The sequence below is a fragment of the Pungitius pungitius genome, chromosome 3, assembly GCF_949316345.1.
Source record: "Pungitius pungitius chromosome 3, fPunPun2.1, whole genome shotgun sequence".
NCBI classification, from domain to species: domain Eukaryota; kingdom Metazoa; phylum Chordata; class Actinopteri; order Perciformes; family Gasterosteidae; genus Pungitius; species Pungitius pungitius.
Genome location: NC_084902.1, coordinates 11,069,275 through 11,085,035, shown reverse-complemented (window position 1 = coordinate 11,085,035; position 15,761 = coordinate 11,069,275). Strand labels below are relative to the sequence as shown.

Here is a 15,761-nt window from a genome sequence, read left to right as displayed (position 1 = left end):
GGAAGCTGCTCTTTATTTGTAAAAGAAAGAAAAGACGTCAGTCATTGTCTGCTACACCTTCTAATTACATGAAGAAAATATCTGCAGAGACAAACGCAGAGTATCCTGAATCAAACTTAGGTAGAGTCAAATTTGATTGAATTGCTTTCATATTTCATACATCTTTCACTTTTCTAACTCAAAGAACAGTCCGTTTTTATTTACACGAAGCACCGATCAACAGTGCTGCTCCACTCCACTCAGGTCCTCTGGCTCTTTTTATACAATTAATTTACATCAAATCTGTGACCCTTTTCCCCGTTAGCGTAGCGACAGCAAACCGACAAGCACAAACACTATGCCGCCTCGACCACCACCCAACCACCCACTGCCACTCCCGCCGAGGAACTGTAGCGCGGAAAGATGTGTGCAACATGAAGACAACTCTTCCACATTCAGAGTAAAGGCAGCCTTGAAGCCGGTCAGTGAGTCGACGGCATGCCAAGCTTAAAGCAAACGGAGCCCACGCACCCAGTGTGACGCTTCAGATTCGTGGATGAAGTGTTTTTTTTTTTTTTTTTTCCTTTTTCAAACTAGACAGGAAACTGATCCATTGCAAAAAAAAAAAAAAAAAAAAAACCCTAGGCACAGAATCAACTATTTACTGGTAACTGACTCGTACTCTAGCCCCTGCACTTTAAGCACAATGGGCATTGTGAAATCTTTCCTCTAGTAAAAAAGTTTAACACAAAACTGGTAGAATATTAGTGCTCTATCATTCCGCTTAATAGGTGTAATTTATATAATAGCTATTTTTAACCCTACCTTTCAACGATGATGATCTGAGATCATTGTTTAATGCTGAAGCACTCCCACAGATGTTCAATGTACTGTAGATTTTACATCATTTTTTTTCCTCCCAATCTTAAACCAATAATCATAAATAAATACAAACGACACACAAGGAATGTCTACTGTAAACACTGTAAAAAAGACAAACTAAACGGGTGTAAACGCCATTAGCATCACTACTTGGTGACAAGTTAAATAACTGTAGGGAGTGCATGACCGATGATCGGATCAAGAAAGGGAGGGACCGCTCTCCTCTTCTCCTTCCACCTCCCCCCCCGCTGAACATCAAGCCTTCACATCCAACCACAGCATTTCCAAACACATAAACATCAAAGTTTCTCAGCACCCATATCTATCTTTACAGATGACACTGTAAAATGAATAAGGGGTGGGGGAGGGGGGGGGGGTTTAGACAGCAGCATCACTCCACGTCGGACAAGTTACAGAATAATAGGTGTGAGCCATCGCCGAACGTCATTTAGACATGGTTACCATGGTTTCTGACAGTCGCTGCACCATTGTGTTCTTGTGTCGGTATTTGGGGGTGTGTGTGAATGTTTCTCCAAAGAGTTAGACTGCAACGAGGACAAAGCTTTGCTGCAAAGTGCTCCACCTTCCGAGAGACACTTTTCTTCAAATTACATGAACTGCATCTGAAAGAAAGGGAACAGGCGACGTTAACGAAGAAAAGGAAGCGTCAGCGGAAATGACCAATGAGTCAATTGACTGTTCGTTAAACCTGCTCATCCTACTTTAAGGACAAAGTAGCTCACCCATTGCAATAGCATGAGAGAAGGGCCATCAAAATGTTTAAAATTACTACTTGACCTCTTCTCGAAAATGGCACTCAAAACTTATTGTTGACTGGGATTTGAGATGGAAATTTATTTTGAACTTATCAAATCATTTTTAAAACTGTAGTGTCACACAAAACAATGGCTGCTGCTCTGACCATCCAGCTATGTCCATTTAAAATAGAATGTCCATTTCAAGGGCAGAGCTTAGCGAACAATCAAGTAGTTAATTACAGTTTGAACAATCAATGATGGCAGTGGAAGACAAAAAGGGTCAGAATGAGGCTGGCTATGTTAAACGATGCAGCAAAACAAGCAAGAAATCCAAGGTCAAAATGAAACTGAATAAATGGCCTCTAATTAGATGGAGAGGGGATCAAGTATGGAAAGGAAAGACAAAAAAACAAAGAGGGTATTAGCACTGGGCATGGAACACATGCAGGTGTGGCCGCTTGCAAGGAGCATGCTGTACCTAAAGAGATGCTCTACAAGAAATCCTTGAGAGAGAGGTGTGCAAACGGGTCCTGTCCAGGGGCTCGGAGAGGACTCTGGCTGGAAGGACTAGAGGCTGCGGAGGGCTATTTCAGGAAGAAATACAGGAAATAGGAGGACCAGAGGAGAAGTCAGACAGTCAGTACAGAGACTGAAGGAGGGTGGAGATTAGTTTGGTGAGGTTGTGGTGTATGAAAGAGGGGTGGATGCGTTGGGGAGGAAACGGGGAGTTAAGACAAGGGAGATGATTCACAGTTTTTACCCTTTCAGCTCGGGAGAGTGACGGGTCCATTGTTTAAAACTGCCATCATCTTCAGCAGTTTTCACAGTGACTGACTACAACGCTTACACAGTGACTAACGCCACAGCACAATGGATACACCTATTTACCCAACCTGATAACTAAGCAAATAGATACTGACTTCATTGGGCATCAGCTCGGTGGCATGGTCAGACTGCCGTGCACCCACCTGAGCACTAGACACAGAGCCAAAGGGGTTGGGTGGCCTCATCACAGGCTGAGAGTACATCATGGTGGGCGGATTCATCATCCCCATGGAGCCCATTTGTGGAGGCTGCAGCATGTCGCACAGAGATGAGACGTCATTTCATGTGGTGGTGGATTTAACACAATAACTTTAAAAATGTAAAGCCATTATCTGCATTTATGTGTAATGATCAATTCCATCATCATCATCATCATTAAATATTGTTAATAGTCTGCTTAACACGTCCGACAACGGGGAGAATTTATCAGCAGTCCAATACAACATCTAAATTGCTAGATTTGTCCAAAACTCAAAAAGGTTCACTGTGCGAAATACAGCCTGATTGAATTAGTCAAACTTGGCTTGTTTTGTTAAAACAGTATCTGTGAATTTACAATTATTTATTGTCCACTAAGGGGCAACAAACTCCAACTATCTTACTTATACTCTCAATTCCTCACATAAATGGTTTTCAATCATTTTGGCAGCATAAAGGATAGTAAAGACTGCTGCAGATTATCTTTACCATACACAATATATATAATATATATAATAGTATGTAAATGTGTGCTTTGAATAAAAACTTTGAATTGAGAATCCTTTTTACAAAACCTTTTTTTTGTTGATCTGAGATTCACTGTTTTAGCAACAATCATAACGTTTTATCAGCTTTAGTTTTTTCCTAAACAGATTAGGACTGAACATGAGCTACAGACTATTCACTGACCATGCCATATCCCATCATGCCAGTGGGTGTGGTAGCAGGGAAGGCCATGACCGACGACGGCTGAGGAGACACAAGCAGGCCAATGAGAACAAACAACTTCTAGAACAACGGCAAAGCAGCACAACATCCCTGCAGCCGCAATCATTTGGCTGTAACATTAGACAGAAATACAGCAGGAGCAGAAATCGTAAGCACTGCGGTTAGAGATCTGTGTGTCACCATGGAAACGGGGTTCCAGGTCGTGGACGGCGCTGCTTTGGGCTGCCAGTTGGTGCCGCCGGTCATCCTCTTCTCTCCCGGCTGGCTCCAGTGCATGTCACTGCAGATTAAGACAGTTGGTGTTAGCACCAGCTTGTGACTGCCCTGAAAGCACAAAGCTGCTGCTGTTGCTGTGCAGTAGTGTGTGTGTGTGTGTGTGTGTGTTAAAGCCGTTGAGCACATACGCATCTTACTTTTTCATAGTGCCGTTCCCAATGCCGAGGTCTAAAAGAAGGAAAAAACAGTTCCCATCAATTTGCTCATCTGCAACGGTTCCGTTATTTTTGTGCCTTAATAAACAGGCATTTTCATTTTCAAAGCTGAAGGGCACAGCATCACACTCACTGCCGACAAGGTTGGCCAGGGAGGAGTCAAGGTCGTCTGACACCAGTTTGTCTGGCAGCTGACCGGAAGCCTGGTTGGAGCCGGCAAAAGTCGGTTTCAGGATGCCCCCAGAAATATCTAAAAATTAATAAAAAGATACAGAGAATGTCAGAAACAATGAAAATATGTCCCAGACAGAGTTTGGTGTGTTTTCATTGCGTTTTGTAAACTTTGGTACATTCTACACCTTTATTCGATAACCAGGAAATGAGTGGGGAGAGTGTGCCAATAGGGAACGCTCCTCATCTATTGTGAATAGCAGCGCTTCAAATCTGCTTTAATAAGTTAAGTGGTCTCATGTTCCTTCTTCCAGACTTCTTTTGTTAAACCCCCCCAAAACCTCTCTGCTAAAAAGCAACAGGATAGGCAGAAGGCTATTCTCTTTTACTCTTACATCACATTAACTTGGCTTTTGTCCAACATGACTTCCAACGAGGAGGAACAGGAGTCACACATTACAAAATAAGAGTTCTAATTTTTAAGTTTTAAATCTACTTTTTAGGACTGGCCTTTGAATCATTTGCAGACCGCAGATACTGCGTTCACCACATTTAAATACAGATAATGAAGCACAGCTATTGCATATCACCTAAATGTAAATATGAAATACTCACCATCAGAATTGAGGCTGTTGCTGCCTGTGGCTTTGGCGCCAAAAACTGACTCAAAGTCCACTTGGAGTCCCCCCGCTGACTGCTGTGGAGGGGCCTGTGTCGTTGAGTATCCTTCATTAGAGTGGGGAGACAAGAAAGTTGCAGAGGGTTACACAAGGTCATAACGGACCAACGCTTGGATGTTTTGTTTCTGCCCTGGCCCCCTTGTAAGTACAGTGTCTATATATCAATCCCTGGTTAATTAAACAAAGAGCTGTGTACCACCGCTTTCTCTACAGAGCAGAAAACCAGCATCGATTGACTCCTCAACGGAGCCTTCAGTACCTCTGAATAGACCTGCTACAGCAGAGGGCTCAGTGGGGAAGGGAGCCTGGTGTGAGAGGTGCTGAGCAATGGACACTGGACCACAGAAGGAGTCTGACACGCAGACACAGGAAGCAGGATGAGCAAGACAAAGAGGAAGAAAGAGAGCAAAAGGAAAAAGGCATTTCAAGACCGAGCCAGAGTGACAGGTTGGAAATGACAGCAACACAGGCAGCAAGAAGACAGCTAGCAGGTCTAACAATTTTGTGGTTTGTAAAATTATGTGTGTTGTTTTAAGCCACACGTAAAAGAGGTAGAAGGATAAAATAGTGCAGAAGTGCACAACAGCGACTAAGGAGGAAGGGATTAAAGGAACAGTTTGACATTTGGGAGAAAATGAGAGTAGAACGATAAGGAGACCAGTCACGACGCTAGCACCTGCAGCTAGTTAGCTTAGCATAGCTGTCTGACTGTATGGGAACGGTTTTCAAACTAGAAATTGCACACATTGTGAAACCAATAAATATAGATTTCTCCCTTTTTGGTTTCTGTATTCTTTCGCCAATATTTGCATATTACCAGAAAAATTGGAGATTAGTGTTATTGAGCTTCTTCGCCAACGAGGCGATAGAGCAAATAATGTCCAAAATGTCAAAATGTTCCTTTCCAATAGTCTACGACCACATTTCCACTATGCACGTTAGAATTAGAGCTCTGGGTGTATTGCATAGGATCCTATGTTTGCCAGGGGTCAGGAAACATAGGCTGAGATGGTGAGCCATCATAGTACCTGATACGGAGTGTTCTATCCGCACTGTGCGTTTGTAATTGGTTGAAACGGACGAGTTTGTGTCAATAAAGGGATTGTAACGATCTGGAGAATCAAAAATAAGGTTGGTAAAAGTAAAACAGGTATCAACTTAAAACGATCTATGGCATGTTTGTATTTCAAAGCAACATCATTGAAAGAACTGTGAAGCAAAAATAGTTTTAAGTACTCTATAGACATGGAGGGCCCTGGTTGATAAATGAATAGGGGTTCTCACAAAAGAAAAACATAATTTGAGCATGGTATGAACTGCAATGAGGCTTATTGTACAAACAGACAAAAGAAGATCTAGAGATTTGCACAAACAGATAATCAACATTATACACAGTCAACATGCAAGCTAGTCATGCTCATAAGTAACAAAAGAAATGAACAAGTGCGACAAGACTTTTGAGGAGAAACAAAATGAGTCGTTACCACCAAACATTTCATGACCGGAAGTCCTAGAGGAAAAGCTAACACCGTCTGAAGACACGACAGGTAAGTGAGTGGCATCGACAACGAGTTTTGAGAGGAAAGGGTTAAGGTTTGGCATGGATTCGTCTCCAGGTTCAGCAGAGGTGAAAGGATCTAGGCAGGCGGAGGAGAGAGAGAGAGAGAGAGAGAGAGAGACACAGAAGAAGGACATAGACAGAAAAGGTGTGGAGAGGAAGAGGTGGGAATCAGAGTCAGACAGCAACAAGAGTAGGACAGCATGCAGAAAACGTCCAGAAACACAGATGGTGACTGGAAGCAATGGAGAGGCAGCGCTTTACCTGCCCACGTTGTTGCAACTGGAAGCCCTGTTGAGCCTGATTGCATGGAGGGCTGAAAAGTTGACTGCAGGTCAAAAAGGTCGCTCTCCATCTTCACAGCACTGCAGACAAAGGAAGAAGGCCAACCATTATTATACTCCTTTTACAACCACTCTTTTTTTTTTTCCTTCAAAAAGCCGAAAAATAAATCCAGCCTCAACTGGTTACAGCCATGATTTGGAGTAGGTAAACCCAGTAAGTCTTTGGAGTTAAAGGTGAAAGAAAAAAGGCTTTGTTCAGACTACAAACCCAATTCTATTTTTATAGCATTTCAACATTTGTTTATAGACGGATTTTAGAGTCCAAATCCAAACCACATGCAGAGGTGTGAAATGGGATTCCAAAGTCTACAAATGCATCTCAGTTTGAACGTTGCGTCCACTCAAGTCTGATATCCAGGTGTGGAAGCTGAGCAGAGTCCATGCTGCTACTAACAGAGCACAACAGAGAACATAATAAAATGAAACTTGTCTGATCGTTTGCAGACAGTCCGATTTAAAGATTTAAGAAGCCAATCGGATTCGCCTGCCGTCTGACCAGATGCTGAAAAGTATTCAGAGCCAGGAGAACAGTTGAAATGTGGGTGTCTTTTTAGCCTGTTTAAATTGCAAACCTTTTAACAATATTTTTTTTACTGTCATTTTTGCTGGCACTCCTCAAGACAGTTTCGACAGTTTATATATTTTTGTGCCCTGGTTTCCAGTCAATGTAAATATGAAATGAGATGAAAGAGGCCAACGCAGAATGTGTCTGGGACCCTTTTGGACAGTGTCAAAATCAGATGCCTTTGCAAGCTTTAAAGCAGCAATAATCAAAAAGAGATGGATGTTATGAGACTAAATACAGAGCACCAGAAGTTAAAAAAATTAAAATTAAAAAAAGGTTGCATAACTAGAGAAGGGATCTGCTGTACCCATTAGAGCAGCTGGGTGTAGAGAAGAGGTCGATGGCTGGTGTGGTGCTGATAGGGCCACCTGTGGTAGAGATCGGCGACGTGTCCGTGGTAGCGAAGGAGGGCCTCTTGGAGAGCTCTTTGAGCCGCTGTTCCTGAGTGAAAGATAAACTAGTTCAAACATACAAGCAATATCAAGGCATCTTTAAATCGACAGCCTCTTTGGTTAAAACAGCGATGCCACCTTCAGGGCTTTGAGTCGAGCCTGTTCCTCCTCCAGAGCTGCCTGCTTCTCCCGCTCATCCACTTTAGTGAAAGACATCCCCGTGCTGGCCAGTGATGACACTGCGTTTGACAGAGTGCTGGCCCTGCAGGAGAGACACAAATTCCCTCTTGATTGATAGATCCATCTCATCAGATTCATTATTACATCTCCGTCCTGTTTATCTCCTGTGAGCCCTAGTCAAATCATTTTACTGTTTGTCTCATTAGCGTGTCATTGTTTTACTGATTTATGCAGCATGATCTAATAAAACGTTGAAACATGGAGCATTAAAAATGGAAAGGCAGTCTGAAAAGGAAAAGATGAGAGGAATTCAGGAATAGTGACTGTAGGATCGACGTACCTGCTGGCTGCAGTTGAGTCTTTGACCTTTTTGCCCTCTAAAGAGGCCAAGTGCTGCTCCAGAGCTTCGAGAAGGCTACTGGGAGCCTGCCGTGACAGAAAACACACAGTCAGCTACTCCCCGAGACACAGAACACGTCCTCTGCATGGACACCAAAACCATAAAGGACAGTGGTGGGGAACCGGGGCAGAGCAAAAATCCCAACGCACTATGAAATGCACCAGACCAAAATGATGTCTGAATAGGAGGTTACATGTAGCTCCTAGCAGTTAAACCAGTTTTGGATGATCAGTTGCCCACCACTGATCGATTACTGCATTGCATTCCAGCCAAAAAGCCACGTTGGATGAACATCTGTGTGGGATGACGTACTGCACCGCGGGGGCTTCAACAACCTGGGCGGTGTTGAATCGGCCGTGTCTAAGCACAACGGGGGAAGCCACTTCACAGAAGATGAGCTACACTGGTTCACACCGCGATGACGTGACCAAAGTGATTTTACCACAGTTTACCACAGCGAGTGTTTTTTCCTTCAACGGATTTTCACCATTGTGTAGGAGACAGAGTGAGAAGCATGCAGAAAGACAACACTGAAGCAAGTCACGGACATAGAGGTAGAGTGAAATGATAGTACTTACACAAACTGTGAACTAAAGTGGAAAGATAAGGGGAAAATACAGAATATAAAGGTGGTGACAGTCAGAGGGGTGGGGGTGGGGGGTGCGTTTTAGTTGAGGTTCTCCAGGGTTAAATGTTTCTGTTCCCCCTACAGCACATCACAAGTGTGTGAATATCTAACCGTCACTGTGCAGGTGGATTGCAATTACTTTGATTACTTCAAAACACTCAGTGTGGACAGCACCTTTATTTACTGTAGAAAAAGGGAGCAGAATTAAGGAAGGTAAAGAAGAAAAGCAAGAAGGATAGAAAAGAGACGACGACCACCTCCTCTGGCGGACATGCGCTCGAGAAGGAAACCATGCAAAGTGTCTTTCTTAAAAGAACATTTGTGCTGGGGGAGCTACACTCCAGTTTGTTAAAGAAAATGGTGAATAAAAGAGAAATTAGAGCTGGAGATAAGAGAAATTAAGAGTTGAAGAGAAAGAGAGCGGGGAAAGGCATCTCATGAAGAGGACCTGTGATTTCATACTGCTTCGACGGGTCAGTGCTTACCTGTGATAAGTCTGGAATGTCCCCCCGATCAATGCCCACTTGCTGTTGTACAAACAAAGAAAAACGTGTTACAATCCGTTACAATCTGCGGCGTTAAAAGATCTGGTAGAGGCAACAAACAGGTGCTGTAATATACCTCGGCTACTTTGAGAAACTCTGATATCCGGGTCATTCGGGTGAGAAACTTCTTGTAAATGTCCAGACCTTCTTTACACTGAGTCTTCTTCATATCAAAGTATTTCTCTATTGGGTGAAACACAGAAATTGGAATGACCAATCACAAAATACAGGGCCAAAACAAACCGGAGACAAAGAGAAGGTTTCTCACCAAGCAGGTTGATGATGCCTTCATTATAAGCAGCAAAGAGCCTGATGGAGTCTTTGAAGAGGAGCATGAAGGCTGCATTGATGACTCCATTAGTCAGCTCGTTGGCATTGACCTGAGGGAAAGCAATCATTTACATGATTACATTCTCTCCCCAGCGCTTTGTGGACGTGGAGAAACGAAGACTGCGAGCCAGGCTGGAGCCGGCCCTTCTGAATAGGCAGCTGAGCTGAAGCGCGGCAGGACGCTTCACCTCAAACTCACATTGAAATCGAGGAGCGCGTCCATCTGGTTCTGGATAATGGGGATAGTCTTGAGCAGCTTCTCTGTATTCATGGTCCTCATTACGCCGTCCACTCTGTGTGGACGCACAGACGCAGAGGCCACCGGGGAGAGGGGGGAGACAGAGAGACGGGTGAGCACGCGGCGCAGCTCTTAACACAGGATAACCAACTTTACATAATGACAAAGAGCAGCGCCAGAGCCTCACATCTGACAAGATGAGCAGCATTTCTGCTTGATTAAATGGCCAAAATTATTGTTCGATGAACAAAATGGATTCCAATATATTTTTCTATATAAAACGGTTGCAGCTCTGATTAATTTATCAATTTACTGTAAATTTAAAAAAGACTGATACATTTCAGGATTTTTTTTACACAGATATTTAGACAAATGAGCCTATAGGACATAATTAATTAATTAGGCTGACTACAAAACTTGTTTAACAGGTTTAAGAAACCAATTAACCTTGAAGTCATTTAATTGAAACGAAAAGACACACTAAATAATTAGTTGATGAATTATAAAACTACCAATGCTGTTAATAGTCGACAGACTAACACATGACCATTATTTTTTCAAATGAAAAGGGAAATACATAATGCTGTATAATAGCAATAATCACAATAATATGATTAAACCTTACCCGCGTTTAACTTTTGTAAAGTCAAATGCAACCTGTCTGTACGAAACGGCCTTCTCATTCAGGTATCGACTGTACCTCCTGATGAACGTGGACATGTCATAACCTGGAACGTAAAACGACAGAAGGAAGATTACCGTCTTTACATTGTGCTTAAACTCAGAAGGATTTTGATAACTGCCATGAAATTGTTACCTTGTAACCCACTTTTGTCCAAAAAGTTACTGAGGTTGAAAAGTGTATTCCTAGAAGCCAAGTACTGAACAAAACGCTGCAAGAGAAAAAAAGGAAATGGTCAACACCAGACTTTCAGTCCCACATTGAGGATGAAATGATCTGCTGGTGTGTGCTGAAGCGTCTCACCTCGTTGCCATAGACCATGAGGTGGTGTGTGGTGATCAGCGACTTAAACACAACCACCCAGCTGGTGTTGGTGGTCCTCTCAAACAGCGAGTCGGCCAGCTGCGGAATGTTCACGTTCATCTCGTTGGTGCAATGGATCAAATCTGCAGCAAAAGAAAAGACGATGAGATCACGAGGTTCAGCCGATCTATCACATGGCGGGGGATTTGGGATGATCGATCAAAATACATTTTGTAATTGTCCTTTGAGTGCAACAAAAAGTTCATCAAAATGTCCCAGCAAGAGACGGGGTACACCGCTTGCAGGTCAATCGCAGGGCGGACATGAAGCCAAACAACCAACCGAACCCCCACAGCAGGTCTTTGGACTGTGGGAGGAAGCTGGAGTAAGAACCCAAGCAGACACGGGGAGAACACGCAAACTCCACACGGAAAGGCAGCTGGGCGGTTTTGAACCCCCGGACCTTCTTGCTGTGAGGCGACATTGCTAACCACCACACCACCGTGCCGCCCACAGTAGAAACAATTTGTTGATTAACTGAAGTCAATTAACTAAAAATATGTGGATGCGTTTTTTCTCCCTATTATACAACCTTAAACTCACAATCTTAATCAATTTTGTGTAATATGCATCGAATTATAGAAGGTCAACTCCTCAGGTTGGTATAAATCCCCAAAATGAATCAAATATTACTGCAGTGCAGACCTGACTTCACTGGTGCCAAAGGCAGCTTTAATGGCCCCTCTGCAGTTTTATCTCACATTAAAAACAAACATTCTTTTGTGCCACCTAACTGCACCATATATTTTAGTCACAATGACACAATTGTTCTACTCAAGGCAAAACGCCACAACGGTGCGCTAAAGAAAGGACGTATTCTACCACACATTAGCATATCAAAGAGTAAATCAGCATCAATGCAATCAGGGATTCACTGCAGACACGGAGAGCATTCATTTGAATTGTGGAAGGCACCACGCCAAGCTTTTGACAGTGCAAGGAATTTCGATGGCAACCCTGCAAGTTTCTTCCTGTGCTAACATGCTCATTCGGTGCACCATGAAAGATGTTAGCCAATCCGCTAACGGTCCGGCCATTCACGGCACAGATCAGACCGACAAGGTAATTGGGCCTCCTCTTCTGCCCTATATTTGACTTCTCAAAAAGGCGGGGGGACTTTAAGTAGGCCAGGATAACCTTCCACAGAGGCAGCGGCAGATAGTAGGTCCGGCTCAACTGCCCAGAGAAGATGACAGAGAGGGGTGGGAGGAGGCGGAGGAGGAAGAGGAGTATGGGAGGTGAAGACTACACTGACACCTGTCGTGTTACAAGCAGCCCGCTAAATATTCACAGTGGTTGAACATTAGTGATTTCGAATCGGATTCATTTGTGGGACACAAACGTGTCAGTGTGTTAGCACGCTGTCAATCACCTTCCAGGCTGTGTTTTAATGGGGGGGTGAATGTTAATATACATCACAATGAAACAAGATGCACAGGGGTGAGTGTCAATCCGTAATACGTTAACACGCGTCTGAAGACATGTGGGGTTAGAGCCAGACTCTGGAATGCTCTACTAGCATTAGGTTTGCAGAGAATGTGAACTGTTTTAAGGGACAAGTGAAGACTCATTTGTTCAGGCAAGCCTTTGGGTAGCCTACATCTTTTACGCTTTTGATAATTTGTATTTTTTTTTTTATATTGACTGTTTTAATTTCTATGCACATTGTAAAGCACTTTGTGACCTTGTCTGTGAAAAGCGCTGTACAAATAAATTTTACTTACTTACAACATTTATTTGTAGTCTCTGGAAAGGGAAGCATGAAGATCACAAGCTTGTAAACGTGGAACTCAACAACAATGGAATGAAGAGTCTTAAAAAAGATCGAAAAGTATTTGTTTCGATAACCATGTTGTCAATATTGCAGTTTTAGTCAAACTTCTCATAAAACTGTCAAGACAACTTTTAACAATTGAGAACTTGTGTATTTTGTTAAATAGAAATTGAGGAATTTTTCACGCCCTTTTTCTTGACCAATATTTCATGGTTCCAACATAAATCTGGAGGACTGATTTTTTTAAATGTATCTTAAGTAACAGTGAACAGATAATATTTCGCTTTCATACTGTTGGTCGAACAACGTCGAGCAGTTTGACGATTTCCCCCTCACTTTTGTCCCAATGGTAAATGGATAAAGTATTTGGCAGGTTATTTAAAACAAGAAAGAATCATTGATTGCAGCCCTGGATTCCATTTAGGTCTATATGATTGATAACACCCAATTACTGCCCGGCCTTCACATTCATAAGGTCGGGACTCAAGATTCAAAATAAATCAGATGAAGGGGTACGTACTAGAGAGAATAAAAATGAGATGCTTATTTTGAGACTATATTGATTTTCCTGAGTTTTACATATTAGAGTGTTTGCTTCTTTTGTTCAATGAAAGAAGTGTTTAGGTAGTAAAAAATGTGTTTTTATGTTGATGACAAAAGGACCGGAACAGGTTTGTTATACTGGCACTAATATGAAAACATAAGTTTTGGAATTATAAGAAAGCATAAACAGGCCAACTGATTATGAGTCAGAAAATAGCCAGAAATACTTACAATCCATTAAAGAATTACTTATTTATTCATCTCGGTCAGAAAGGGACATAAACAAAACTGAAACCTGGGATTAATAAAAGTAACTATGTGGGAAACAAACCACCCAGCCTCCATTGTAAAACGTAAAAGCTGAGGACTCCCTGTTATTATCTCTGTACACTCGTTATTGTACAGAGACTCAGTCACATTGGATGGCTGGCTGGTTTGGGATGAGCCAGCAGACTGTCACTCTGCAAACTTTCACTCATCTCATCTTGGGGGGAATCGCCCAAGTAGCACAACAGGTGTAGAACCTGCAACTTTTGACACAAAACCAAAATATGCACCACAAGTTATTATTCCTACTCAAGAAATGAAATACTTTGAAATACTATCAAACTCTTATGGTGACGCAGTGCCTTCATAAAAATAATTTTTAAAAAAAACATTCATTATTGCCATCATGCCTCTGCAAAGGCAGATCGATAGGCAGTACCTCTGCATCTCTTAAGAGGAAAGTGAATCCTCTGACACACGAGGATTTAATCTCTTATGTCAGGGTACCTGCAGAAGTGTGTTGGAGGTAAGGAAAACTCAGACATCAGGCACAAACTGATTTATGTCGTGTTTAAGTGTGTGTGTGTTTGCGGCCTTTGACCCCACCATGACGAACAGCAACTTATCACGTTACTCCATCACTAAAGCTGAAGCTTGACCTGCTGCTGCAGGTGCACCGAGATGGGAGATGAAATTAGATTCCTGTAAACGTACATTTCAGGGCCCGGGGGGAGGGCTGTCTGCTAGCACTGAATCTAAAAAGGTTTAACTGAAGTGTTTGGTAATGCTGAAGTAAACACGTATCCTGATTTGTTGCTATGTGGGCTAATCATTCCAACCCGTTAAACCGATGAGTACAAGTGACCACGGCAGCAGGGGTGAACAACACCAGACAGCTAGCCATGCTAGATTGAATATTTATCACCCCCCCAAATGGAAAGAAACTAATGGACCCTTATTAAAGGGTGACGCCTTTTGAACACCTCGTAGCTGCGGCTAGCACCATGTCAACAAGGCCTGGGCCCGATGTTCTAACAGTATAACTAGCGTTAGCATTTAGCCTCCCGTGAGGCTTTGGGGCCTTGTAGCCCCTCCAACGGCTACAACTCAGCTAGCGCGGAGCTACCGCTTCAGATTTGTTTCGACACTCGTGGGCTTTGTTTCTTTTCTTTCAAAAAATATTTTAAAAAAGATACTCACAATCCAAATGTTTCTTTTTGGGGCCCATTACTTCGTGAGTGGTGGCCTTGCATACTGTTTTCGAGACGGCGGATCCCGTTACACTGTGCTGGGCTGCGGTTATCCGGTCTGTAATGCTCTGCCCCGACATCTTCTCTCACCTCAGTGCAACAAAAGACTAACTCAAATATAGTCTGGCTTTTATCTTCAGGAGTGGCCGCCTTTTGTTTTTAGAAAAAAAAGTAAAGAAAACCTCCCTCTCGCCCGCAACCTTGCCGGACCCCCACCTCCACTTTTTCCCCACCTTAGTGGAAATAAAAAAAAAAATTATATATATAAAAAAAAAAAACTAGGCTATGGCAGACGCGGACCAGGGGAGGGCGGAAATAAAGAGAAGCGGAATCAAAAAACAGTCCAGATGAATTTCGGGTTGTTTCGGTTTCGTGGCGCCGCTCGTCTCCTTTAGTCAGATTTCGGGGCTGTCGTGATTGCGGAGTCCACTCGCTGACTCATCGGACCCGGGTCTACGTCTCGCTCTCATCCCGATGTGGCACCCCGGATCCCTGCGTCTCTCCTCCTGCTCGCCGCCGCCGCCGCCGCTTCTCCACCTCCTCCTCCCGAGTCCTCCTCCTCCACCTTCTTCTCCTCCTCCCGCCGCCGCTGCGCTTTTAAAGCGCTGTGAAAGGGCAAAAAACGACCACCGAGGAAGGGAAATGGCGGGACTAGTATGTTGAGCGCTCTTGGTGAACAAAAAAAAGGAGCCTGCGCACAGAACACACTCCAGCCAGAGGCTAAATCAGATGTTACGCCGCGGAGCTCCGCTTGAGTCCGTTGTGGTGCAGGTGTACACAAACTGACCGCAGGCCAGCTGGAGGAGGAGGAGGAGGAGGAGGGGGGGGGGTGCTGGAGGCCCGGATGAGAGGATGGCGCCTGTACTGATTGATTGAGGAGTGGACACGCTGAAGTCTGCTGCAACAGGCATGGCATATACTGAGCCCTGGGTTTTTAAACGACTTCATGGAGCTGTTGATTTGTATAATATTACTGTAAGGAAGTCTCTAAATACACATTTGACACGTTTGTAGCTTTGTTTCCGTAGCTGCGCCTACATCGCGGGATG

General features: G+C 43.4%; 1 protein-coding gene across 14 annotated transcripts; it reads right to left on the bottom strand.

The window, feature by feature from the left end:
• Positions 1 to 1,216: 1,216 nt before the first annotated feature.
• Positions 1,217 to 15,494, bottom strand: picalmb (phosphatidylinositol binding clathrin assembly protein b). Of its 14 annotated transcripts, none has more exons than XM_037457143.2 (24): positions 14,663 to 15,494; positions 10,819 to 10,961; positions 10,651 to 10,726; positions 10,459 to 10,561; positions 9,795 to 9,888; positions 9,534 to 9,645; positions 9,342 to 9,448; positions 9,206 to 9,247; positions 8,671 to 8,682; positions 8,033 to 8,118; positions 7,651 to 7,774; positions 7,428 to 7,561; positions 6,476 to 6,576; positions 6,141 to 6,290; positions 5,682 to 5,765; positions 4,913 to 5,005; positions 4,589 to 4,699; positions 3,936 to 4,052; positions 3,785 to 3,815; positions 3,552 to 3,651; positions 3,333 to 3,392; positions 2,588 to 2,692; positions 2,098 to 2,203; positions 1,217 to 1,484 (listed from the first exon to the last, which is right to left on the bottom strand). In XM_037457143.2, exons 1-23 carry the CDS (start codon positions 14,790 to 14,792, stop codon positions 2,111 to 2,113), a joined length of 2,208 nt encoding a protein of 735 aa, XP_037313040.1. In that variant the 5' UTR covers positions 14,793 to 15,494; the 3' UTR covers positions 1,217 to 1,484; positions 2,098 to 2,110. The 14 variants fall into 14 exon arrangements, with proteins under 14 accessions (XP_037313040.1, XP_037313031.1, XP_037313047.1 ...); XM_037457134.2 differs by having other exon boundaries at positions 6,138 to 6,290; positions 14,663 to 15,493; XM_037457150.2 differs by having other exon boundaries at positions 6,138 to 6,290; positions 7,428 to 7,555; positions 14,663 to 15,493.
• Positions 15,495 to 15,761: the final 267 nt, after the last annotated feature.

Excerpts from the sequence above, each read along its gene's own strand:
- picalmb (XM_037457134.2), bottom strand. The coding sequence starts at position 14,792 with ATGTCGGGGCAGAGCATTACAGACCGGATAACCGCAGCCCAGCACAGT. Across the intron at positions 3,393-3,551 it reads CCTGGAACCCCGTTTCCATG|CCGTCGTCGGTCATGGCCTT; the intron begins GTGACACACAGA and ends GTGTCTCCTCAG. Across the intron at positions 2,204-2,587 it reads GCTCTGTGTCTAGTGCTCAG|CCCTCCGCAGCCTCTAGTCC; the intron begins GTGGGTGCACGG and ends TTCCTGAAATAG.